At 38.0% G+C, this 27651-nt stretch overlaps 1 protein-coding gene across 1 annotated transcript in view; it reads left to right on the plus strand.

The window, feature by feature from the left end:
- Positions 1-155: 155 nt before the first annotated feature.
- LOC130565982 (uncharacterized) overlaps positions 156-27651 on the plus strand; it is a 98506-nt gene continuing 71010 nt past the window's right edge. The window contains 38 exon segments of the mRNA XM_057353185.1: positions 156-260; positions 2223-2346; positions 4674-4735; positions 6176-6271; positions 6353-6430; positions 6529-6621; positions 7132-7322; positions 7441-7640; positions 8046-8146; positions 9354-9467; positions 9555-9692; positions 10760-10921; positions 11011-11123; positions 11718-11886; positions 11977-12073; positions 12201-12382; positions 13102-13266; positions 14132-14266; positions 14366-14467; positions 14943-15119; positions 15208-15366; positions 15585-16631; positions 18080-18214; positions 18614-18733; positions 20619-20788; positions 21073-21157; positions 21509-21618; positions 21706-21844; positions 21919-22061; positions 22145-22298; positions 22892-23454; positions 24504-24659; positions 24747-24897; positions 25812-25970; positions 26070-26237; positions 26479-26580; positions 26762-26965; positions 27070-27492. Coding sequence (XP_057209168.1) covers positions 2259-2346; positions 4674-4735; positions 6176-6271; positions 6353-6430; positions 6529-6621; positions 7132-7322; positions 7441-7640; positions 8046-8146; positions 9354-9467; positions 9555-9692; positions 10760-10921; positions 11011-11123; positions 11718-11886; positions 11977-12073; positions 12201-12382; positions 13102-13266; positions 14132-14266; positions 14366-14467; positions 14943-15119; positions 15208-15366; positions 15585-16631; positions 18080-18214; positions 18614-18733; positions 20619-20788; positions 21073-21157; positions 21509-21618; positions 21706-21844; positions 21919-22061; positions 22145-22298; positions 22892-23454; positions 24504-24659; positions 24747-24897; positions 25812-25970; positions 26070-26237; positions 26479-26580; positions 26762-26965; positions 27070-27492 — 6651 coding nt within the window. The 5' untranslated portion in view covers positions 156-260; positions 2223-2258.

Consider the following 27651-nt stretch of genomic DNA (forward strand, 5'->3'; position numbering starts at 1 on the left):
TAGATAACTGATTTATGTGTCCACAAAAAAAAAACAGGTATCTTTTCTCACACGACTCAGCTGAAACGAGCCATTCGAAGGAACCGATTCACTAAACGCGATGTGTTCATGAGGTTAGAAGGCGGAGATCAAACACTTCAAACAAATCATTGCCGCCACGCTGCGCTCGGTTTGTTTTCAATGCAACTTTCAGTTCTTGCGCGAATCTGTTTGAGAAATATTTGAAGAATCGTCAACAACTTAAGACGGCGTTTAATCATGTGAGTTCATACAACTTTGTTAAGTGAACTATTCAACGCAAGCCACGCATTGTTTCAGGTAGTTAATGTCAGGTGAACGCAATGTCAGTTTATGAGGTTTTCGGTGCCTTCATTTCGCACTTATACAATGCATGTGTAATATGAGAGAAATATAATTGGCTTGGATTCTGCTTAATTAAAGACATTACTACTATACATTACAATGCTATCATGAATGTATTGTCCGGATGGCACTGTCCAGCTTCACTTTCATGTTGCCCTTGTGCTGCTGATGTCATTTGATTTTTCACCGCTGGTTAAACGTGCACTGACTTGCATGAAAACTATCTGTAATGCCTTTTAATTTAAATGTTGTAACACCTATAATTTAACCTGTGTGTAAATGGTTTTATCATGTAAAATGATATATAATCAAAGTTAAGAACATTCTTTATGGGTCAATCCCACTTATACTATAGCACTGCACATTTATTTACATGCAAGGGTGAACAAACAGTTGTAAAGACCAGGGACCTGCAGAATGTATCAAAAAATCCACCCCATTTCTTTTGGTTTTCTTGCACAAGCCTGAGATAAACAATATTGCCCTTGTCTTTAAGTAATGTGATTCCTTTCAACTGTGGTTATCAATGCCTTTCCCCACCCATGTATGTATCACACCGCACCTAGCAGGTCTTTTCAGTATAAGGCTTTGTCTGGTCTTGCTATTCCAATAATTATTTGAATGTTTTGGGGTGTTGTCATCGTATGTTATATCACAGATGCGCTTGGGGGGCAAAGACTAGCAGTGCAATAGGTGTGGATGGAATAGCATTGAAGAATAGCGTTACGTTGGAAACCATGGCCATGCAATAGTAATAACCCCCTTTGCATGCAACTACCACAGGCAGTGTCACTTGATACAGTTTCACTGTTGAACAGTAAGAACGAGGACGCATATGTCACGTTATTATGACAGTGTTATGAAGGTCATTTGTGAGTTAATATCAGACTGAGACTGAACACTTTATGCACATCCATCCTATTTTTAGCCTCAAATTCCACACAGGTCTATTCATCTATCTTGCCCTTTCTATCTCTCCTGTCCCGTTCCATCTGTGTGTACGTGTGGAAAAAAGTACATGGTCTGCTGGTAACAATGTCTGCATATTCCCAAAGCTGTATTTCCCCCTTTGATGTCACTATATTGGCAGCAGCGACCCAGCCCACTGTTTTAGATAGTGACTCTGAATCTCACCCATGCAGGAACAACAGGTGTGTGTGTGCGCACCTAGTGAATGAGTGACTACTATTCTTGAAGAAGAGGTTTAAATGACTGTTTGTGTTTAGACATTTATGCAATGCTTAAAGTGATAGTTCACCCAAAAATGATAATTCTTTCATCACTTATTCACCCCCTTGTCATTTCAAACCTTTACGACTTTCTTTCTTCTGCAGAACACAAAACAAGATATTTTGAAGATTGTTGGTAACCGAACAGCCCCGGACCCCATTCACTTCTATTGTATGGACCCAAAACCAACGCAAGGGAATGGGGTCCAGTTAACATTTTTCAAAATATCGTCTTTTGTGTTCTGCAGAAGACAGAAAGTCATACGGGTTGAAAAAGGACAAAGGAGTGAGTAAATGATGACAGAATTTTTATGTTTGGTATGTTTAACTATCACTTTAACAAGGTGTTCAGAGTAGTTCTTGAAATTAAATAAATAATAAATAAATTAAATAAATAAAAATTAAATAAATTCAGAAATTAAATAAAAACTAGTGTTGTTAAATCGATTAGTCGCGATTAACCGATTCCAAGATAAATTCCAAGTTTGTTATTATATAATATGTATATTTAAATGTAGCTACATATGAAAGTACACACAAATTAATATATATTTACATAAAAACTTGACATTTCTTATGCATAATTCCATTGCTGTGTATTAAAGATAAAAATTTTCTCCGTCACATCAGTGGGATTGAGTATGTGAGAGCATCAAGGCAGGAGTCATGGCAACAGGAGGAGAAACCTCTTCTCTGGCCGAGGATGAGAGGACCTCCATGATGGACATTGATGATGTGCACATGGTCCTGCAAGGTCGGTGTGAATCATAATCATTATCCAAAATTTTAGTTTCATTTGATTAAATTGTCTATTATATCCTGTTAGATGAGACTCAATTCTGATTCTGTGTATTTATAAAGAGCATTGATTTGAATTATAAGGAAAAATCAGGTTATCTACTGTGGCAAGCAGATGAGAAGTTATGTCGTAAAATATCCTGTCATTTGCCAAACAAACAAATCTCTTGATAAATGCGTTTCTCACCACCTGAGATCTGCGGTTTGCTTTTTTCTTTGTTTTACGAGCCCTCTTCTATTTGTCTTTTCTTTCTGAAGTTTAGGGTGGATACCGTAAACTGTTGACTCATGAAGTTTTCCAACAAAAACATGTTCAGAGAGGGCGTGCTAAAGCTAGAAAGAAAGGCAAACCGTAACTCATCTTCATTTTTTGGAACCTGTTCGTCTTGAGTAAACTCGATCATGAACATACTAACTTGAGCCTGCCAACTGTTACACCGCAGGAATATAAGCCAGAACACAGATCTAAAAGTGATTGTTGCAGGTTATAGGGACAGCGAGTGAATTTAAGTCGTGTTGACCCATGCATTTGGCAAATGCTTTATTCACAGCTGTGCATTTAAGGTGCACATTTGAACAATTCTGCTTTCTGGGGGTCATTTCCCCCCATGTGTCAATCTTCTTAGTGTCTGTAGAAACCATCGGTGTGTCCGACTCCATTCAAACAGTGTCTGCTTGCATGGTTGCCATGTTACTGACTGTTTGTTTGCTATGACAACCAGGAGGTCTTAAAGCGAGGCACCTTCACTGAAGTGACATCATATGTTTGTGTCTAGCGCAGTGATGCCTTTAGTTAAAGATTACCACACATTATTACAAGTTAACAGTTTTAGCTTGGTTTTATGAACAAAAACTGTTCTATGTGCTGTTCATTTGATGTATTTTGTGCATGGTGAGACTGCAGATTCATGTCATATTTACATACAGACTCATATGGGTTACTGGGTCAGCCTGTTGGATCTTATCCCATGAAACTGAATGAACATCTCCTGTGAGAAAGGCCCATGCAGTCTACCTTTAGTAGTATAGTTACAGCTCCAGCCGGCTGGGTTTCTGCAGATTAGGCATTTCTGACAGGTTGATAAAGTGATAAATGAGGGAAAATTGAATGCAGAAAAGAAGGAACATGGCATCTCTCTGACCCGTGTTTGAGGTGAAGGTCCTTGGCGTCTCTCAGATCTGTAATCCAGGTTTCCAGTATTCATACAATGTTCCAAGCTTATAAATAGATGTGTATGAATGACATGGGTGTTTCACGTGCTATGAACCAAAAGCCACAAAATTGTCTCCTGGCATGATCTGTACATATCTGTGCATGGATCTGTTCTAGTTACTCCGCTTTTCTTTTTCCAACACACTCATGTACACCCTTAAAAATTGAGGTTTACAGTGATGCAATAGAAGAACTATTTTTGTTCCACAAAGAACCATTCAGTCAATGGTTGTTTAAAGAACCATCTCTTTCTTACCTTTTTATAATCTGAAGAACCTTTTTTCGCCACAAAGAACCTTTCTATGGCATTGAAGAACCTTTTGAAGCACCTCTTCAGCATACAGTATGTGTTTGAAAGTCGGGGTAATATTGTCAAGAATTATAAGGTTCTATATGCATTCTGAGGCGTTTTGAGATTTAGAAGTTTTTGCATTCCATTTGACTCTGTGGATTTTTTTTTTTAAATCAAGTTCCAAATTGTACACCAAAAAATGAAAATTGAAGATGAAAATTCTTTCATCATTTACTCACCCTTTTGACATTTCAAACCTGTATGACTTATTTTCTTCTGCAGAACACAAAAGAAGATATTATTGAAGAAAGTTGGTGGCCGGCACCCATTCACTTGCATTGGGCTTGTGTCCATACAATTGAAGTGAATTGGTGCCGGCACTGTATAGTCCCCAACTTTCTTTAAAATATCTTCTTTTGTGTTCTGTGAAAGAAAGAAAGTCAAACAGGTTTGAAATGACAAGAGGGTGTAAATAAATTGTCACGGAATAATAATTTGTGATTAACTCAAAAATGTCAGATAGAATCTTATAAGTGATGATATAATACTATCTAGAGCTGTCACAATATTACAAAAAAATAATGCTATATCAGTCAGCTTCATTTTTTATTTTGTTTATTCTGTGTTGTTGTTTGGCAAATGAATCACAGTGATAACACGAGTGGAGATAAACTATTAACGATATATGTGTACTATTATTCATATTAAAACTGTCACAGTTATTGTCAATATTTTGTGATGCTCCTTATAAAATACATAATATTATTTTATTTAACAGTGGAACAGGAGCAGATTCAAAGGAGAACTTTCACAAACTGGATCAATGCTCAGCTTTCCAAGGTAAATGCGAGAACATCTCAGAACTTGCACTTTTAAAAATAAAGGTGCTGAATAAGATTCCTTTTTATTTACAGAAAACACACAATGTGCAGCACTTGTTTTTTTGACAACACAATAATCCCACTTAAATTCATTCTGCAGTCACACATAAAACCATGCATTCGAAAAGTGATAGTGAGTTAAACTGAGACAGGGGCTGAATTGCTGACTCACTGACCAGTGAAGAAGGTCTATTGTGCTCTATCTGTCTTTGCCATATGTATATAGAACAGAGTTTGGTTATTTATAGTTCCCACCCGGCAGCGGTGCTCTTCAACGGGCCGTAACATGAGCCGTGCACCCGTCCAGAGCTGCCTGGCTACATTTCAGGCACAAGCGATCTTGAATCTCCTGAAGCAAGTGATAACCTGTGTGGATCTTCAATGATCTGCGTGTTTTTATATGTTTGACGCTTTAATGCAGCTTTGACTTTTTAGTTCAAAACAAGAATATCATTTATAATCAGTTTTTTCACATGATGTGCTTTCAGAGTGTAATTAATCCGTCTACAAGAAGATAGATACTGCAGTGGTTTATCCCTACTTCTGTCAGTCTTTTTTGTTTTTTAGTCATAATGTCCCGATCACACTTTTTGTGCCACCGATCAGATCCGAGTCATTTTATTTTGAGTATCTGCCGATCCGAGTCCCAATCCGCAAGGTGCACGCTCCAGGTATATTAAGGTTATAAAAATATTACTATTTAACAGTTCAGCTCAGCATACTATAAATGATAGCCTAACATATTGTAGCAAACATAACGACAGAATAAGTCTTTTCAACTAATTAAATTAGCAGGATTTGATAAAACATTAAAATCGCCCTCTTTATCAATTAAAGGGATACTTCACCCAAAAATGAAAATTCTGTAATAATTTACTCTCCTTCAAGTTGGTCCAAATGTGTATAAATGTCTTTGTTCTGATGAACACAGAGAAAGATGTTTGGAGTAATGCATATAACCAAACAGATCTCAACACCCATTGACTCCCATAGTTGTTTAACATTCTTCAAAATGTCTTATTTTGTGTTCAACAGAACAAAATTATTGAATTTATTGATTTATTGGTTATTATTGAACGAAGCCCCATTGCTAACGCCTTGCGGAATGCTCGCGCTGCTGACATTACAAGCGGCTGTTCCGCTGGCTGCACAATTCCACACTGCACACACAGTTGTCGCAGCTCGCGCTCTCGTTTACCAAACTTGCGTGATGGCAGAGGTGATCGGAAATTATCGGGCAAAATAAAGCCGATCCTGATCAGGTTAAAAAAGCATTGATCGGCCCCCGATCTTTGCAATCGGCTCGGGACACCCCTAAAAAACACAAAAACAACATACAAAGGGCCATTTAAACACTACAGTGTAGGTAACACTCAGATAACCTTGATGTGTGTTTCAGAGGAGTCCTCCGACCTCCGTCCAGGATCTGTTCTCGGATCTTCGAGATGGCACTCGACTGCTGGACCTACTGGAGGTGATGAGCGGCCAGCACATGGTGAGCGTGTTTCATGTTCTGAGATGATGTTTATTTACCGAATTGCATTAATGTCAAAACATTTTTTTTGATCCTGTGTAGAAACGGGAAAAGGGTCACGGTTTGTTTCAGCAGAGAGGAAACATCGAGACAGCTTTGAACTTCTTAAGAAGTAAATCAGTAAGTGTTCTTTTGTGAATCCTACACGTTTTGGACAATCTTAGTGATGGGGAGTGGGTTTTTTTTACATATAAATGTGATACTTTGTGCATCCTCAGATTAAACTGGTGAACATAAATATCCCAGATATACTAGAGGGGAAACCTTCTATTGTTCTGGGCCTGATATGGACTATCATCCTACATTGTCATGTGAGTATAACAATAAAAGTACAAGATTATGACTTAAAGGAGTAGTTGACCTTCAAAATGAAAATTCTGTCATCGTTTGCTCACCTTCTTGTCACTTCAAACCTGTAAGACTTTCTTTCCTCTGCAGAACACAAAAGAAGATATTTTGAAGAATGTTGCTAACAGCCCCCTTCAGTTGCATGGGTTACAATAGAAGTGAATGGGGGGCTGTGCTGTTCTGTTACCAACATTTTTCAAAATATCTTCTTTTATGTTCTGCAGAAGAAAGAAAGTCATACAGGTTTGAAATGACAAGAAAGTGAGTAAATGATGACAGCATTTTCGTTTTGAAGGTCAACTACTCCTTTAATATAGTTGCGATTATCTTGACGTCTTTGGATTTTAGGTAAATACATTAAGTAGTGTTCTTATAGTTCCAGATCTTTCTGAAAATGTCTTGATATATTTTCCTGATTTGCTTTCTAGCAGTAACTGCCAGCTTAATATTCACACTTCTTTCCATTAATACAGATAGAGGAGCTGGCCAGCGCTCTCTCTTTTGGCTCTCGCTCGTCCTCTCTGGACTCTCTGTCCAGCCTGGATTCTGCGTCTGGATCTCCAGTCAGTAGTCCAGTTCCTCGAAGAACATCACCGCTCCACATCCGCTTCCGTCTTACTGCCAAGAAGTCTCTGCTCCTGTGGGTTCGGGACCAGTGCCAGAAGTAAGCATTGTTTGATTCGTAAATATTTTTTCTTTGTTGATGTTTTTTCTATTAGTTTCTTAGCCTATCTCTCTCATTTTGTCCTCTGAAAATATCTTCTAATCATTCATTTTCCCAGGGTTGGTTGCACAGCTAGTGTAAAGGACTTCAAGTCCAGCTGGAGGAGTGGTGAGCTGTTCCTGGCCATTTTGTGTTCTCTTCGCCCAGATCTGGTGGATCTCTCCCAAGTCCAAACCAGCAGCCGTCTGGAAAAATTGGAGAAGGCATTTCACCTTGCTGAGAAAGAGCTGGGAATCCCCAGACTGCTCGAGCCAGAGGGTAAAAAACAGCTCTTTATCCTTGTCTGGTGTACAGTGTACACGTTTTCTCTGTGGGTAGAGTATTGTGTTAGCAATGCGAAGGTCAAGGGCTCAAATCCCAAGGAACACGCATACTGATAAAAAGTATACATAGAATGCACTGCAAGTTATTTGGGATAAAAGCAGTTGCCGAATGCATTTTTTTTCTGTTTGTGTTATTCGGAATTTTTTACTTTTGCAACCAAAATACAGTTTAAAAGCCTGATTTGTGTGTATTTGGTTATCTTGCGATACAGTAACATAAAATGTAAGAGAAATTCACATTAAAATAATAATAATATGGTTATTATTAATAGTGCACCATGTGAAAATGCAGTGTTATTTTAATGTTAATGTATGTTGAGTAAAATCTTTTTCTTGTCAGACATTGATGTCAGTAACCCCGATGATAAGTCCATAATGACATACGTTGCTCAGTTCCTGCAGTACTCCAATGATCTGCCTTCAGCTGATGATGAGTTTGAGGTTAGACCACCTCGTACCGAATCCCTTAGTCAGATCTGTCACTTTGCTTGTCTTTCAATTGCTCATTTCGTCTCTCTCCCTAGCCATTTTAAAAGGGTAGTTCACCCAAAAATGAAAATTCATTCATCATTTACTCACCTTCATGTCATTTCTTTCTTCTGCAGAACACAAAAAAAGATATTTTAAAAAACATTGGTAACCTAACAACATTGGACCCCACTGACTTTGACTCATGAACACAAAACTGTTGAGACTGTTCTTAAAATACCTTCTTTTGTGTTAGACATAAGAGCGAGTCATATACAGGTTTTGAATGTCATGAGGGTGAATAAATTTAGAATTTTTTTTTTGGTGAACTACTCCTTTATAGGGATTCTTCAGGCAAGAGCAAAATGTCCCCATGTTTTACTCACCCTCAAGGCATCCACACTGAATATGACTTTCTTCTTGATGAATAATGCAGTCAGAGTTATAATATCACGTATCATTTTACTTCCAAGCGGTAGAATGGGAGTGAATGGTGGTCAATTTTTTGAAGCTCCAAAAAGTGCATCCATCCATCAAAGAACTTGACATGAAACTAGAAAGGAGGCTAGACATTAACGTTAATAGCGCTGTTAATATGGATATTTATCTTAAACAAACGCATTGATTCGCTTCAGAAGACCTTTGTTAAGACCACAGAGCCGTGTCAAGCCATTCTTTGATGGATGGATGGATGGATGGATGCACTTTTTGGAGCTTCAAAAAATTGCCCCCCATTCACTCCCATTCTACCACTTGGAAGAAAAATGATACGGTGTATTATAACTCCGACTGCATTATTCTTCAAGAAGAAAGTCATATTCAGTCAGGATGCCTTGAGGGTGAGTAAAACATGGGGAAATTTGGTTTCTCGCCTGAAGTATCCCTTTAATGGGTCTTTTTGCTCTCTATCGCCCCCTCCCGACTGGATGCAGCTTCAAACTTTGCTCTCTCCCACCTGCCTCTCTCCTGTCAACCTGCCCTCATTCTTCACTCCTGTTGTGCTGGCCTCCCCACTGCACCAGGTATAAACACCACACTGTGCTTATGTATTCCTCTACCGTTCCCTCTGTCAAAACATCATTCTAAAGTCAGCTTCTGCAAGTCTGGACTCCGTTTCATCACGTTTCATGATTTGAGAAATCGTTTCAGTTAAGTTGAATGTCTCCTGTCATACCCTCAGGCTTCACCCAATCAGAAAGCCAGAGAGATGACATGCTGGCTGCAGCGAGCCTATCAGGAGTTACTGGAGGCATGGACCGCCGCAGAAGGGAAGGGTTATGCAGAAAAGTATCAGGTAAATGTTAAATACTGTAAATGTTATATGTCATGCCTTTTCACAAAATGTGTTTTGACAGCCTCTGCATGTGTCATTTAACTATAGGCATTCCAGGACTTTGTAAGCACTTACTATGACCAGAGATCTCCAGTTATCCCACTGCTTAATGCAACAAAACGCTCTGCTAAACCCAGCGAGGACCAGCAAGCACTGAGGAAGACCTGGGATACCATGGAGGAGAAGGTAGGTCACTGGTACAAACGTTATTTATTGAGAGTCGGTCATCACATCTTACATTTTGTACAGCGCGTGAATTATGCATACATACCTGCAAATATTATAAAGGGATAGCTCACCCCAAAATGAAAATTCTGTCTTCATTTATTCACCCTCATGTTGTTCCAAACCTGTATATGACTCGTTCTTTTGTGCAACACAAAATAATATATTTTGAGAAATGTCTCAGTGGTTTTGTAAAATGGACGTCAATGGGGGGCAGTGTTGTTTGGTTACCAACATTCTTCAAAATATCTACTTTTGTGTTCTGCAGAAGAAATAAAGTCATACATGTTTGAAATGACATGATGTTGAGTAAATAATGAAAGAATTGTCATTTTTGGGCGTAAAACTGCAAGTACAATTTATGATACACCTGTTACAGAAGCACAGTAACTTTTTGTCACAGTGTCTTTGTTATAAAAGCTTTTTCACTATAGTAATAACACTAATTTGTGCATAATTACTAGCAACCAGCCCTAAACATAATCCTATCCTTAGAGCAAGTACATGTTTATTTGTGTAATAACACTTGGAAAAAGAACACATTAAAATCAAGTAAAACACAAATTATATCCTACAAAATCAAATCGTCTTTGTCACACAACCAAAACACAGGAGTGAGTGTGTCCGCACACCAGACAGTGCACTTACAGGTATGACATGTACATAAAATATACCAGAAAACGAATAATTTACAAAATATACACATGATTTTTTTGTTACAGTTGAAGTGTATAATAGTGTTTAGCATTCATACATAGTCATAAAATAAAACAAAGAATAATTCAAAATAACAATAACAATACAAATTTAATTTGAAAAACGATTCTTAAAAAGATGTTGTTCTTACACATACTATTTAAAAATAGTTTGCAAAAAGTATAGTTTTGTGGTGGTGCCAGTGAAATATTTATGAGCCATTGATTTTCAATCAGTTTAGATGGAAAATCTTACTTGCTAACTTTACTTGCATGCATGTGCATAAACATCTTATCGGTCAAATCTTACGTTCTTCATCACTTTTTTCACAGATGCACGAGTACAGAGCAGAGCTAGATGTTTGTCTGCCAGCCCCTCTGAACAGACTGGGCCAGTGGCTTCAGCATATGGAGGCGGTGCTTTCTGATGAGAGTGACACCAAAGATCACGCCCGTGCTGCCAGAGATGCCAGAAACAAGCAAGAGCGACTCAAAGTCAGTGTTCTGATGTTTTTCACGCTGAAATGTGTATTATTAAAATGTTGTTCACTTTGTTGTGTGTTTACTATTTATTGTCTCCGCAGGTCTTCGTTAAGGACATAAGTGAACACTCGGACACCCTTCATCATTACCGCAACACAGATGAGAATGGTTTTCCTCGGGTGCCTGATGAGAAACTGGATGAGATCAAGAGACGGTTGGCATAATCATCTGCTCTGTTTTTTCTGCTGAGTGGACCAGCATGATGGTTTGCTAGCTGGTCACTAACACGGGATGCTGGCATGCCAGTTTTAGGCTTCTGAAAAGGATAGTTCACCCAAAAATCAGTTATTCCCCCTCTTGTCATTTCAAACCTGTATGACTTTCTTTCCTGTGCAGAACACAAAAGAAGATATTTTTGAATGAAGAAACTGAACAACGGTGGTACCCATTCACCTCTACTGTGTGGACACAAAACCAATGCGAGTCAATGGGTATTGCCGTTGTTCGGTTACAACATTCTTCAAAATATCTTCTTTTGTGTTCTGCGGAAGAAAGTCATACAGGTTTGAATGCCAAGAGGGTGAGTAAATGTTGACAGCATTTTCAGTTTTGGGGAACTGTCCCTGAATCCTTGGTCAACCATCTTCATCAGAAAGACCATTCTGGTCAATTAACTTAGCTAATAACTAACTTTGCTGCTCCACCAATAACAGTGTGAACCATCATGGAGGTTCATGATGGTCTTTACAGCAGGGCAATCCTTCAGTTTCTGTTATTGCTCTCATATGGTCCCCATCCTTTTCCATAGTTTCACCAGTGCCAGAGTGGTAGCCAAGTACCACGACATCAAGCTGCTGTACAGAGAGCAAATGCATCATGTTTATGACCTACTGGGACGTCTGAAGTCAAAACTGACCTTGTGGAGAGGACCTTACGGTTCTCAGGAGTCTGTATGCTCTCTTCTACAGGACTGGCATGTATGTGACCCTATAGAGTTTAGTCATGCTATATCTAAACAGGCTAAAAACAATATTCAGTCTCTTATCTCTTTACAATATGTCCATTAGGACACCATTGACAAGCAAGGACTGGTGTCGAGGATAAAAGACGAACTCCATAAGCTGAGAAACACAGCAGTCACATACACAAACAAAGCAGCCCTAGGTAAGAATGCATTGCTGGGAGTTTAAAGATCAACTTTGCCACACCTTAGCTTTAATGAAACCAAAGTGAATTCAGACTTTCTTTAACTTACGTCTGCTTTGTTCCTTCACTTCCGGCTCTCCTCCAGCTGAAGACTCGCCTGCGGTGAACAAGCAAGTAAAAGAACTTGAGGATGAAGCGAGGTTGAGCACAGAAGCCACAGAGGTGGTGAGGGGCACCATGGAACGTGTGGTGGCTGCTTGGGAGTCCTACAAAGACTGCCTGTGTCTGTTACAGGTCTGGTTAGGGCAGGAGGAGGAACTACAAAAGGTACAACATGAAAAAAAGATGTAGACGTGGCCCCTAAAAGTGTAACGGATAATTAGAGTTAATGTATGAATATGTTTGTCATTGCTTTAAATAAGAAAAGCTGCAACCAATAACTTTTGTCCCTCTATCGCCATCTCTGTTTAAAACATGAAATTGCAGTTTGTGTACTTTTCTTTATTTTTGACATCAAGTGATGCCTAAAATGGTCAAATGATCAACAGCATGAAATAAAAGATATATTTGTGTCCCATTATGTGAAAACCAGGCTAAAGTCTCAAAACTAATTCTGAGATATCAAAAGCATCAAAGTTTGATTTCAACCATGAATTTCACGATGATTTCTATCTTTGACATGGTCTTACTCAGTCAATATTAAATAAATCAAGGTTATATTATTATATTGCATTATATAGGATGATTTTATGTAGAAATATCACAACAAAGTATGACTTCAGCTGGGTTTTCACTGACTTTTTATTTATATATATTTATTTATATTTTATTTATATATTTGACACTTTTTAATTGGTAAGCAAAGGTGTTACTGATACTTTTCGGAGCCACAGTACTGTTTTCGAAAAATATGTTCAATTGTGCCATGCCATTCTATAGGTGTGAATCATTTTTAAAATCTTTAGTTTTTATCCTGGTATAGAGTATAGAAGATGCTTTTTGTTAGGTTTCTTTGCATTTATTTGTCACATGACCTTATTTATAAGCAGGAGTCTTCCAGCCTGTCTGAATGGAGTTCACGTCAAGCCCAGCTGAACGAGGTGGGAAACTTTCTCATGGAGATGTGTGACGCCTCCACCAGCCGCTCTGTGTCTGATGAGCTCAGCAGACTCAACATGCAGTGGGCTGACTTTATTAAAAGGACCAAATTTGTGAGTTTGTAAAGACATTTCTTTGAGCTTCTGACACTGGATGGAATAAACAGATTTGTTGACTTTCTTCGACTATAAAAACGGATGTGCTGGTGCTTATAACTTGCGTGTTTAAAACACTAGAGTATTGTTGCACCATACTGTATGCGGTTATTGTTTGTTAGGGTGTGCACTTGCTTTTTTGTTTTTTAACTTACCACACCCTTGAATTGATTGATTTGTTGATTTTAAAGAAAGATTGTTTAACAATTGAATTGTATTGTGTAGACTTAACTGTGGCATATATAGGTCATTATTCTGGCATATTATAGCCAAGATCGGACAGGAACTGGTTATTTCAGGCAATGCTTTCCATTATCGAGTGCAGCATGCATTAAAACATATGAAATTGTCAACAGATCAGGGCAGGTCTGTGGGTGTGGCATCAAAGACAGAGACTAACAATACACAGTTATTTTTGCGACTGGGGCACAAAAATAAATGTTTTATTATATAAAAATAGACTATAAAAAATCCCATAAATAGATGGAAATTACTCTAAAAGTTTTTCCCGTAAAATGACAAGGTTTTCGTGTAAATTTGCAGTCTTTTTCTGTGATTTGACAGTTTTTGACCGTATTTAAGAAAACAGTATGATTATTTTTTCGACATTATATGTGAAAATTGGTAAAAAATGACAGTAAAATTATGTTTTTTCATTTTTTTCATTGTAAATTAAAATGTATGTATTTTGGAAGATGCTTGTATCCAAAGTGACAGTGCATTTAAGCTACACATTTAATCAGTGTTCCCTGGGAATCAAACCCACAACCTCTATGTTTTTTAATAAGAAAATGACATTTGTATTCAATTCTTTGGTATTCAGGCAGTCCCTCAGCCCATCTGTGCTGTCCCGGGTGTACAAGCTGCTCAGGGCCTGATGCAGGAAACAGGCTGGGTGCTTAGAGAGGCAGTGGAGATGTCGTCTGGACCTTTACGCAAATACAGAAAGAATCTCCAGGTAATTATACTGCTGTGATCCTTGTTTATCTCTTGTTCTTTTGCATTCGGCATCTTTTTTTTGTCCTTGTTGTTTACCCTTTTTTTCATTCCATGTTAGCGTATTGTCAAGAAGACGGCAGAGATAGATTTGCACTCATTCTCTCCGTCTCCAGACTGCAATGAAGAAACTCTTCAAAAACTAAGACAAACTCTTCCAGAGGTGAGCTTACATTCCAATCCGAAATAGATACACTACCTTTCAAAAGTTTTGATTTGTAGTCATTCTTTATATATGTATATTTTTACATTTTACCATAGTAGTAACTTCGTCAACACTATATAATAACACAATTGTAACTGTTGGAATTGTGAGAAAAAAACATGTAAAAGAAATTATTTTTAAAGTAGCCGCCAAAGTGGCCTAGAATTAGCAAAATCGTACTATACTATATATGTATGTTTATATGTTTACTTGTAAACTTGTAATGTAGTTTCTAATACAAGAAATGTCTATGTTGGCACAATTATATTGTTTTGTCTACGAAAGTTTTTCAAACATTTAAACATACGTTTGGGTTAAAAGATTTTCAAAATCATGAGAAACATTGTATTCATGTGTTTCAAAACGTTTCAACTGTATTGTATCTATTATCCGTGTAATATTTGTTTTACTAAACATCCATGTTTCTTGACAGATGTTAGAGACTCTTAACCGTGTGGACCAAGGGTGTGAATCACTGCAGAGAGCATCGTCTCTTCTAGAAGGCAGACTGGCCGAGCTTGAAAACTGGAGCACAGAGGCCCAAGAGGTCTGCCTTCATCTTAAAGAATGCCAACGTAGGGGACAACGGGGGCCACATCCCAGGGCTAAAGTGAGACAAATTCTGTAGTTCTGATTCATGCATCCATATGTTAGATTGAAATAAAGCCTTTACACTGTTTTTATGTTTGCTTATGCAGGCGCTGATCACCAGAGGTTTACAGCTAGAGGGACAAGTGGTGACAGAAGTTGAAGATCTGCAGGTTCTGTTGGCGTCAGTGCAAAAGAGCTGTCCCCTGCCTTACTTCAATGCATCAGGCCTACAGGACAGGGCGAAGCGGACTGTCTTACTGTGTCAGGTAAACAGTTACTGCGTTTTACTGCAGACCAGTATGAGTCAGGAAATGCTGAAAGTGGAAGTGCATCCAAGAATGAAAATGATCATGTTGTGAAACAGAAAAGTAGCAATTTTGAAGAATGTACTTGGTTATATTTTACAATGAATTACATTGAATGGGGACTAAAGCTGTCAGGTTTTTTAAAAATGCACTACATTGTATATTTTTCTGTCATTTAGGAGGCTTTTGAGATGCTCAGTTGTCAAGGAGTGAAGCGTGAAGGACAGTCTGATGGCGACCAGCCACCTGCCAAAGTTATCGTGCGTGCATATTCTCAACCTGAGCCCCAGTCTGGAACCTTTCAAAAATATCAGGCTCAAATGTTCTCCGAAACCAGCAGACCTTCTTTAGAGAACCCGGTAGAGCCTCAAAACCCCAAAAGTCATTCCTCTCAGTTGGACACCCAGCTGCAGGCCACCGACAGCATGCAACCTAAAGTTCCCACTGTTACCAGTCCTCTGTTTCTAGAGGAACGCCCCAAAGATCCAACAAAAGCCATATGCCAGGTACAACAGACAGAGGTCAAACTACCTTTGCTGTCATCTGTTGTTGGCAGGACAACTCGCATAGAACCCCAGATGGATGTTCAGGTTATTTCTGTAGACTCGGGTCAAACCAGTATCACCGCATCATCAGAATCTCTCCAGACTCCTTCCTCACCATCATCCAACCCAAGCACCATGCTACTCGAGCAAAACTTTGGCACTCCACCAAAATCCCAACCTCAGACCTCTTTGGCCACCCCACAGCAAAGGCAAAGATTTTTGTCCAAAAGTCACAGTCTTCCACTGCCCCATGAGCCATTACAAACACAGTCTTCGTCACCTACGTCCAGCCAAAGAACTGGACTCAAGAAAGTGACTCCACCTAAAACACCAAGTGAACAACACTCTGGTACAACCCCTCAAAAATTGCAAGCCCAACGCTTTTTGGCCACCCCACACCAAAGGCAAAAGGTTCTGGCCAAAGGTCTAAGCTTTCCACAGACTCATGAGCCATCACAAACACCGGGAGAGGGAAAAGGGCAAACAAAAAAACAAAGTGTCCCACCCACGCAGCGAGTTGTTCCTCATGTTCCACTACAGAATGAAGTGTATGCCAGAGCACAGGCTTTGGCCAAGAGCAGACTGGAAAGAGCCAAAAACCGCGTACAAGAACACATACAGGAAGTCATCGCTGTGTTTAGTAACACAGACTTGTCTAAAAAACAAGTCAGAAGAAAGCAGGTGAGACAATTTCACCTTTCAAAATGTGTTTAATTGTTTTGAATTGAAAATTATCAGGCAGAAGCATACAAACATTTATTCAATTGTTTTTTTTTTGGTCTGGCGATGCTTTCCTCTAGTGGCCAAAAGTGATGTCCAACTTTGGAAAATGTATATCTTTGTCCTTTATATATTTATAATAAATTAAAATTTATTTATGTATCATCGCCTTGGAATAATAAGGTTCTATCTGCGTTCTGAGCAGTTTTTACATATTGAGCTTCAAAGTTTTTGCATTCCATTTGACTTTATAGATAAAACCTTTTGGTCCCAAAATGTACACAACATAAAGAAAAAAACATCACTTAATGGAGATAAGTTGACACAGAATAAAAATATGTGAATAACTCAATTTTGACTAAAGATACAACCTTATACTTTCAAGGCGAAGATATATTAAATACATATAAATATATTATAAAAATATATTAAATAAATTTGGAAACTGAAGCTCAGCTTTGAGAAGAATTTGAGGCGGTTTGGCAAAATAAATTACATCATGTGTGCCAATCTTATTCAGTCAAGGACAAGGAAGAGCCAGGAGAGGGACTTTTTTTAATCAAAAACAAGTGAATCATCAAAAAATACTTAAAATAAAATGAAAAATTACACATAAAAGTGTAGTCAATGTATTCTTTATTTTCTGTCAGCTTTTTTGTTTTTCAATGCATTTTTGTGTATATTCGAATAAAACCCATATTCCCTTATGCACTGTAGTTTTTCACATACATTAGTCAAATTATTATCTTACACCAGAAATTTAAAGTTTTGTCTGTTTTGTACCATACAACTCATATTTTGATGGTTTTCTCTAACTTAAGGGGCCATAAAAATAAATATTGTACGAATATGCACCCTTATGCCTTGTTCACATTACAAGCGACTGTTCAATTTCAATAAAATTGTATTTATATAGCGCTTTGAAACAGTGCAACATTGACGGGGGCTGGCGGTTAGGTCGCTAGTGGGTGTTCCCACTACTGGTGGGAGAAGAATCACGTTAGCTCCCATCTTCTCTCCTATTGGCTGTCGCTCCTAATTTGCATAAAGTTAAACATTTCTCAACTTTGTCGTGTCGCTAGACACACCCCATCCAGTCGCCAATGGTTGCTTGTGCGCGTGTCGCCGGAAGTCGCCAGCTCTCCATTAAAATGAATGGCATCATGCGAACGGTTTTAATAAGCAATGCCATTGTAGCCGTGATTCATTAATTTGGTGACTGAAAGTGTGCATTATGTTGGCCTCTATGGGGCCACCAGCTCCATAAAATTAAACAGCTTTCATTAGAATGTCAATTTGTTTGACATATGACATTTTTTCAAACCACTATAAATGTAATTACTAATCTTTATGCAGAACTTGATTTTAATTTTGTGGAAATAGCTACATGTAATTTTTTTCCTCCACAGGCGGCATCATGGCTTCTCAGGCCGGCTGTGTTGGAGGAGTTTCTAGAGGCAGTGACAGGAATGAATGCCTTCTGCTCTGATGCCCAACTCAAAGAGATGGACCTCCTTTCCGAGTCGGTCAAGGCCCAGTGGGAGGTATGACAGGATATAGCCCACTTAGCACTGCATGATATTCAGGATAGTAAATAACATAAACCTATTAAGAGTGTTGTTGTGTTCCTTTAACTAACTGGATTTGGCAGGATTGGTAAAGGGCTCTGATTTGGTTTAGGCAATGTTTGCAATCTGCTCAGATTTAAATGCCACTTACAAGTACCGAGTGTCTTTTCGATTTGTTGCAAAAGCAAGTCTACCATTAACTGTAATGGAAATAGTTGTATGGCGCATCATGCTTAATGTGAGTTACAGTACTGTATATCTGTGAAAAACTTGTATGTTTATACTTTATACCCAGTTTTTGTATACTTTTGCAGAGAAAGACTGTAATCTTTTAAATAAAATTAGATTAAATCCAAAGCCTTGTCTTTTGTTTAGGCGGTCCGTGCAGCGATAGCAGCCTTTTCGCCTGATTCGGGGTGTAACCTGCCTGTTTTGAAATGTCAGATTAAAACTAACAGCTCCCCATCTCATGCAGAGTGTGTGCTCAACCAGCAGGTATTTAATCCACATGTGTCTGCTTGTGATTTTAACTGCATTATGTGCACACTGTTGCTTCTGCTTCTGTTTTGCTCAGCAAGTGTGAACATGCACATAGCACAAGGAATGTTCATCATTTGCTTTACCTCTCTTAACTTTAGTTAATGGGGTTATTTTGTTCTAACAAGTATAATTTATTGACTGCATGCATGTTTGGGCAGGATTTTTTAGGATTTTTTTCTGATATTTGCCTTTCAGCAATAGAGTACTGTATAATCATATGTTGTGAACATTCCTCTCTAATGACTAGCAGTTATCAAGCATCATTAAAAAAATGTGTTGATCCTAAAATTAATATTTTATCATTTACTCATCCTTATGCCATCCCAGCAGTAATGGCGTTCTTCAGTTGAATACAAAAAAATCTGGTAATTTGATGAATGCAGTTGGTATCAGTATGGTGAAGCTCCGAAAAGCACATATATCTGGTTACTAAATGTCTTCTGAAATGATAAGTGTGTGAGAACTTGAAGTTGATGTGTTTCCATATGTAGAAATACTGTAGTAGGGCTGGTTATTGAGACCAATTTGGAGTTTTGATTTATGTTTTTTTACAATTTTGATACAAGATCGGTTAGTTATCAATATATCAATAGTTATCAAGATTTTGAAATGAAACTGGCAGCAGACTGACAGTTGAAGGGGAGGAGTTAATGGATGCTCCGGCCAAGCTGTCTTGTTTACGTCATTTGAGATGGATAGTCATTTCAGGGCGTAAGTGCATTTTCAGATTTTAACAGAAGATTATGAGGGTACATGAATTTAAAAAAATGACCCACATTGATAAACTATTTACTATTAACGCTGCAATATTTCATGAAAAAATAAGAATTGTCATTTTTAATTTCACTGGGACTTTAAATATAAACGCTGTTTACTGAAAACCTCCAACTTAGCTATATATATTTCTGAAATACACATTTGCAATAACAATAGGCCCACACAATTATGTTTAAGTTCTTTATACTTTTAATTGGAGTAATAAAAATTGAAAACAAGATTCATAAAATCATAAACATGCACATGCAATACACAAAAGATAAGCACAAACTGCAAAAGACTGTAAAGATATAATGTGCAACAATGAAATTTAATACCAACTTGAAACGTTTTTAAGAAATAAAGCAGCTTTCAAAAATCAAAACGGATGAAGTCTCTACTCTATCTGGACAGAATTCCATCATAATCTTCGGGCTTTATTTGAAGTAAAGTGAAAATAGTGACATCTTCAGGACTAAATTCAAATTACATGTAATATTTACATCATCTGAAGCACACACATTAGGAATCGATAAGGGATTCAAATGTATATCATTTTTTTATTGAGAATGATTAGAATACGGAGAATCTACATTTTTTTACCCTGCCCAGGTAATAATTAGTGTTTGTGTTCGTAAAAAAATGTTTTTTGCCAAATAAGCTTGAAATATTATTTTCTCACACACAGCTATTACTTTGTAAGACATTAATAACACACTGTGTGATTTCAAATACTTTTATTATAGATAAATGTGCTTTTTGGAGCAACATTTTGGGCCTTGTACATGGACATAAAGGGAAATATAGGCTATTCAAATATTACAGATAAAGATACTTTTTTCATTTTTTCATATTTGAGTTTCCAAGCAGCCATATGCACCTCTGATATAAACTCTAGTCACTGGATAAAGGAATATTAACAGCACATAAGCACTGTTATTCAGGTGTGCAGTCAAATTTTCCAACATTTGTTTATTTTTGTTTCTTTATTCTTTTAAAATATATTCATTTATTAAGTAGCCTATTGTTGCAGTGTTTTATTCGCAAGTTTGTTTGAATAAAGGTTTGTGGTTTCAATCCTCAGGTCTGTTCCACAGCAGGTGAGTCTTCAGAGCATCTAGAAGCATTGAGAAGCATGAATGAGAGTCTGCAGCCCTCAGAGACATTTCATGTCACCACCACTCACCGGAGGACACGCACTGAGAGGATGGAGACCGTACAGCACCACTCGGACTCCACACCATGCCAGGACAGGTAAGATGATAAACTGCAACCAGTATTTCTTTTTAAATGTGAAATGTTACATTTTGAGTACTAAATGTTCTCTCTGGGAAAGCAGCATTGATCATTAGCGTAAAATGGCTCAATAAACAAACTATATCTTTTTTTTATGAAAATGAAAAAAGGCCAAAAGGCATGTTTGAGGTTTAGTTGTAGGTTAAGTGACATAACTGTCAAATATCCTGAGCTCTTTATGAACACAATAGAAGTCAATGGAAAGTTCTGTAATGGCAGAAAAACAACATGTGTGTTTTCAGCAGGGAGAAAGCTGTCCAGGATTGCACCCCACTGGGAAAGTTTGCACTGATTGATGACCAATCACAAAGCTTTAGCCCATCACAGGTACACATGCTCATGTTTTATACTGTATGTCAGTGTGTATATCTCTTTATGACCAGCCAGTGTTTAAATCAAATCCATAACAACATATCCTTGCAGGGTACCCTTATCTATTGACTCTATAGTTGGCCAGTGTTAACATGGCACGTTTTCTTGGCATGGATGAGTGTGCTTGTAGCCAAATACAGAGATGAACCATGTGAGAACATCTTAGCCCTGATTGGCTGTTGTTGACCTTCTTATGTCTTTTTAGGTTAATCTCTTCATGCTGGCCAGGACTGCTTTAGAGTGTGCTTGGACGTTCTGGGTACTTTTGATCTCACTTGTAATGGTGCTTTCGCTGCTCTTTCATAGACCGTTGTCCAGACGACCACAGTGGAAATAAAACTGATACCTGAGAGGACCATCGTCCACCCCTGCTCAGCACAGGAAGTGAAGGTGTCTCCACAGGAAGCACAGATCAGGTGAACTTTATTTTGCTGCTTATAGAAAAGTTGTTACCATAATACTAAGGCAACACTTTCTGAAGTATTTTGTTACTTAAACTCCAGCTACAGTGATGCAAGGTCAGTGTTTCAGCAACAGCTGCTGAGGAACGATCAGCAGATAGGATCCGAGTTTCCCATCAACCCCAGCAGCAGCCCCAGCATCCTAACTGACTCTCTGAAAAGTTATCTGCAGCAGTTACTGGTCAGTCTCCTACACTGCATTTGGGATGTGTTTTGTATACAGAACATAAAATGACTAAGTGCGTGTTTGTTTAGGCTCTAAAGGAGCAGACGGATGCACTGTGGTTTGAGTTTGAGCTTCAGTATTCACAGCTTAAGGAGGACGGCTGCAACATGGAGCAGGAGAGATCTCAACTCATTCAACAGTGGAGGGGGCAGCAGATCTGCATTCAGGCCCGGTGAGACACAATACGCATACAATTACAATGATTCTCTTCAATAAAGAAATACCGTAATTAATGTTGTTTTATATGTTGTGCAGAATAAAGTCTCTTGAAAGTGCCATAAAGCTGCTGGAATCAGTGGACGTTCAGATCAGACTGATCTCTGATCAGCTAAATCAAATCAGTCAGAAACCTGTTAATATTAGAAGCTTCACTGTTGATCAAAGCAAAACTCTATATGAAGACCTAAAGGTATGAGATTCTCTAAATGTATTTACATTTTTGCAAATTATGTTAATGGCTTCTCAATTATCTTATTTCATCAGTTACTTTCTCCTCATTACAACTTACACAAAGAGCCTATAAAAAAAATATTAACATTAAAGGGAAAGTTCATCCAAAAATGAAAATTATATCATTATTTACTCACCCGCTAAACCTGTATAAATTTCTTTGTTTGGTTGAACACAAAGAAAGATATTTGGAAGAATGTTAGCAACTGACATTTCTGGGACATCATTGACTACCAGAGTAGAACAAATTAAAATGGTAGTCAAAGGTGCCACAGAACTTGGTAGTCTATGGTACTACTATGGTAGTCAATTGTGGCCAAGAAATCTTAGTTGCTAACATTTTTCCAAATATCTTTCTTTGTGTTTAATCGACCAAAGAAATTCATACAGGTTTGGAACAACTTGAGGGTGAGTAAATAATGACAAAATGTACATTTTTGGGTGAACTGTCCCTTGTGAAATGTCTTTGATATTTGATGTATGTTTGCGTAAACTGATGTACTTTGCATGTGCATACTCATTTTACAAACGCATCTCTTGTTCTTTTTGCAGCGTCTAGAGGAAAATATTGACAAAGAGCTCAATCGCCTTCATAATGCTAAAGGTTCAGATGATCCGAGTCACATCGAGCTCCAGTCCCATCTGCAGCAAACTCTCCACAGCCGCTCTTTATGCTTGGAGCAACACAAACAGCATCTTAAAAAGATTAAGTTGATCCTGGTGGCTCTCGAGAACTTCCTATCCCATATCCAACAGGTGAATGAAGACCTCACTGCGGCTTCCATCCAGCAAAGCCTTCATCAGGCCAGTGAGGAATCGGTTCAGCTAGACCGAATTCTCGATGACGCTTGCTTGAGAATAGCTTCGGGTGATGAACCGAGCAGCTGTCATGAGATAGTGTCAGCTATGGTTCTGCGCGCGAATGAGGTCGAGGCCAGACCGACTGAAGGGCCGAAGCGAGCAGGAAAAGGTGAGAAAGGAAGAGAGGAGGGAGAGCAGAGAGAGAGGTCGTTCGGTAGAAAGATGGTGGTTCTTCAGGTCACGCTGAGAGAGGTGTTGGCAGCCTTGGAAAGACACGTGCTGAAGGAGCCCACACTTCCTGCTCTACAACAGAGGTAAATGGCCTTCTTTGACATGGTTTTTATTTGGTTGAGCACCCACTTAAAGATGTGCATGCCTTTGTTTTGTTTTGGTGTCGTAGACTTTATCAAACTTACATTAAAGGAAGAATGAACCATAATTTGATATATTGCTCACACTCATGCCATTCCAGATGCCGACAGTTTTTTTTTTTTCAGTTTAACATAGACAAATAATTTATATTAAAATGCTATCATCGTATGGGGCCAACATGGCAAAGCTTGAAAAAGCACATACTGTACACCCATCAATCCAAAGAAACAATGCAAATAAATCCAGTGGGTTAATAAATGTCTTTTGTTGCAAAATAGATTTTGAGAGGAATGTATTAATATTTTGAGCTATTATATTAAAATATACATGAATTAATAATAAAATATATTAATGTATAATAATAAAAAGCATAAACGTATATCAAAACATATCAATATTAATCATTAATTTATTACAATTAAAATTAATTCATAATAGTTATTAACTATTATTAGTTATATTTAGCAATAAATATGTCGCAAATTCGTGGTAACGGCGTCGTATTTTAACTTAATACACTGGTCTATGTCAAATCTCATCGGTACTTGCATGTTTCGTGACAAAGTCACAAAGTCATGTGGCTCGTGACAATTAGTCAAGACCAATAATGTTGAACCAATGAGATTCAACATTATTGAAATTATAGTAAATTATAGACCATTTCATCGGACGCACGTGCCTGGCCCGAAGTTAACTTCCAGTCTGTGTTTGGTTAATTTTTTTAATTTATTTATTTTAATTTATATGAATATTTAATTCTATATTAATTGTATTAAAGTGAATTAAAACTACTCAACATTTACTGAATCTTTGTGGAGATTTTTTTGGGCCACAAAACGTTTGTTTATGTTGTTGCCGCTGAAACCATCTATAAAAGTACTTTCATATTTGGGTGAACTATTCCTTTAATGTCAGACTTGATTCTGGTGTACTTTTCACAACACATTGTTTGACTCTGTAGTACATCTCTCGCTCTCTCTTTCTCTCTCAGGTTGCGCTTCCTCACAGACACAGAGTGTAAACTGGTTGCACTGCGCTCTGAGATTCAGGATCTGAGAGATGCATCTGCGCATACAGGCACGTCAGACACAGGTCTCAGTGAACTGCAGACGCTATGGGAAGATGCTCACAGATCAGTCACTGAGAGGTGAGGAGGAAAGTCATTGGTTTGAAGGAAACTTGCCGAGCTTGTCTTCGGCCAGTATTCATTTTTTTAATGACGCTTTTGTTACAGTCGTGAACAGTGCATCACATTGATCGAACTCCTGAAGAAGTTCCAGAGCTGTCGTAATGGTTTGAGCTGCACTTTGCAGAGAGCTGAGCAGACTATCGGTGATCAGGCCTCTTACATGAGCAAAGACAATCTACAGCTGTTGATCAATAAGGTACAGGGATAATACTCTTTAGAATAGATCCAGGCTCAGTGGTATTTATTCTTGGTGGACTGTAGATGGCGATGTTAGCTGCATAGTGTTTAGTTTAGTTTAGTTTAGTTTAGTTTAGTTTAGTTTAGTTTAGTTTATTTATTTATAAAGCACATTTAAAAACAACAGGAGTTGCAACCAAAGTGCTGTACAACAAATATAAAACAAAATTAAAGACATACCCGATCAATCTAGACAAAACAAAGGGACAAATACAATTTTACACCCTCAAACAGAATTAAAACATACAGTATTGAAATGGGTTTTCAAAGCAGAATTAAACAAGGAAATAGATGGAGAAGATCTTATGTTGAGGGGAAGACTGTTCCAGAGCCTAGAAGCTGCCACCACAAAAGCCCGGTCGCCTTTCGTTTTAAAACATGAATGAGGGACTGAGATTTTAACATATTAAAGTAATATACGAGCAGTGTTGGGTAAGTTACTCTGAGAAAGTAATTTATAACTAGTTACTAATTACATTTTCAATAGTGTAATTAGATTACAGTACAAATTACTCTCTCCAAAAAGTATTCAATTACTTATTACTAATTACTTTCTATATACAACATCAACCTTGATTAGAATTGATTCAAGGATAGACATGAAACGACTTAATTAACTCAAATAAATAAGAAATAACTACATAAATTATTCTTATTAACTGAACAAAGTATGCAAATGTGAGAAGGATACATTAAAGCATACATTTTAAAGTTAGACTTATAATTTTGATGTATTTTCCACTATTGAATATGTTATACAGTATTTAGTTCAATTACATCAGAAATAGATGTTGCACAATAAAACATATACAAATGTTAAGTAGACAGAACTTTAGTGTTGTTTAAATTATGTGTGTGTGCATGCATGACCAGGTCACCAGTATAAAATCAGAGCTGAATGGCCTTGGAGACGGGGTCGAGGAGTTTAGAGCTGTGTGCAGACAGCTGCAGTCTCAGATAAAAATGAACCCAGACTGCGCAGACGCCCCATTTGAGAGTGAGGCTGACACCTTAATGGACCGCTGGCTTGATGTATGTTCCCCTATTTTCACCATATTTTACTCCATATGTTCTGTTATATGTACCACTGCTTGTGTTACCATTAACCAGCTATAATTGTTCTTATTACAGGTCACTGAGAAGACAGATTGCCACTTGGAAAACCTTAAGGCTGGGTTTTCACTTTGGGAAAAACTCCTCCTATTGGCCGGAGAGGTGGATGGCTGGACCGCCCAAAAGATGAAGTCACTTGCTCAGACACACCCCTTCCAGACAGAGCAAGATGTGTCTGCCATGCAGGTAAAAACTTTCATTTTAAATATAGCTACGGTATGGAATGATTACTTTTAGATTGATCTTAATGTTTAATATATTATAAGTATCAATATAATATACAGTACAGCCCCCAAGCAAACTTTTTTCATGGAAAAAAATGTACATTTGTTTTTGTTGCAATACACTGTGCAAAGCGTAATTGTAATACAAGACAGAACATGCTTGACACATTTGACAGCACGTGTGTCAATTGTTTTTTTGGCAGGATGAGCTGAGGACTCAGGAAGGCAACATTGAACGTTTTCATCGTAGATCTTTAGAGATTCAGGATCTGCTGCAGAGTCCAGAGTTTCCGCTGGAGCTTCAGGTGATTCTCAGGGACACCAACAAACACAATGTGCTGTTTTACAGAATTATTTAATTCTATATATTATATAGATATACTAATACATAGTATACTAATATTATATAATACGGATTTGTGATTCGTTGTGATGATGGTATGCTATGATTCAACAAAAAGATCTTCAATATGATTTGTTGTAAAGGTGATTGAGAGCCAGCTGAGGAAAAAGATGGAAGAGGTGAAGGAGATCTTTGCAGAGACCAGTGAAGTTTTCACACAACTAGTAGCTGCTAAAGCTAAGGTGGCATCTGAAATAGCAAAACACATGTCCTCTATCCAGACCATCACAATTGTCCTAAACACATTGACTGAATGTGATACACCACAGGTTCTCAAAACAATCCAGGTGAATAATCTAGCCATTATACAAAAATATATCAACATAAAATCTAATCCTGTTGTTCAATTTCTGCTTGAATTTAATTTTCATGTAACTGTTTTGATGGACAGGATTTGTCCGAGCAGCTGCAGTTGGAAGCGGAGGAATCAAATGCTTCACTGCAGCAGATTGGACTTCTGGCCAGCCTCGCAGGTCCAGAAAACCTGCAGACACTGGTTGAAGATGGAGTTCGACTTCAAGAAAGCATCCACAGATCCAGAGATCTGATCATGGAGAAGAAAGAGTGGGCAATAAATCCCAATAGGCCTAAAGAGCTTCCGATGGTACAAGAACACATCAAGCCTAAAACAACACAAGATCATCCGACAAAAGATACTTGGTGTCTTCAAACAGAGGAACAGTCACAGAGAGACCAGATGCAGGACGTTCTCAGTTTCACGGAGTTGAAGCAGGAGGTTGTCACCTGGGACGGCGATCTACAGGTTTATGTTGATAAAAACGGCCAGGCACTTGGGAGCTCTGTAGCCGTAAAGGTAATTTTCTGGTTCAGTTTGTTCTTGTTGAAGTATGTTCTTGATGACGTAGTGTTATCAGAAATCATTTTTAGTTTTGAGGACTAGAATCAATTTGTTTCTAGGTAACTAGTCGTAAGGTTCATTGTTCATCTTTAATTCCATTTCAGTCCATCATGC

Source organism: Triplophysa rosa, linkage group LG15 (genome assembly GCF_024868665.1).
Source record: "Triplophysa rosa linkage group LG15, Trosa_1v2, whole genome shotgun sequence".
Lineage (NCBI taxonomy): Eukaryota > Metazoa > Chordata > Actinopteri > Cypriniformes > Nemacheilidae > Triplophysa > Triplophysa rosa.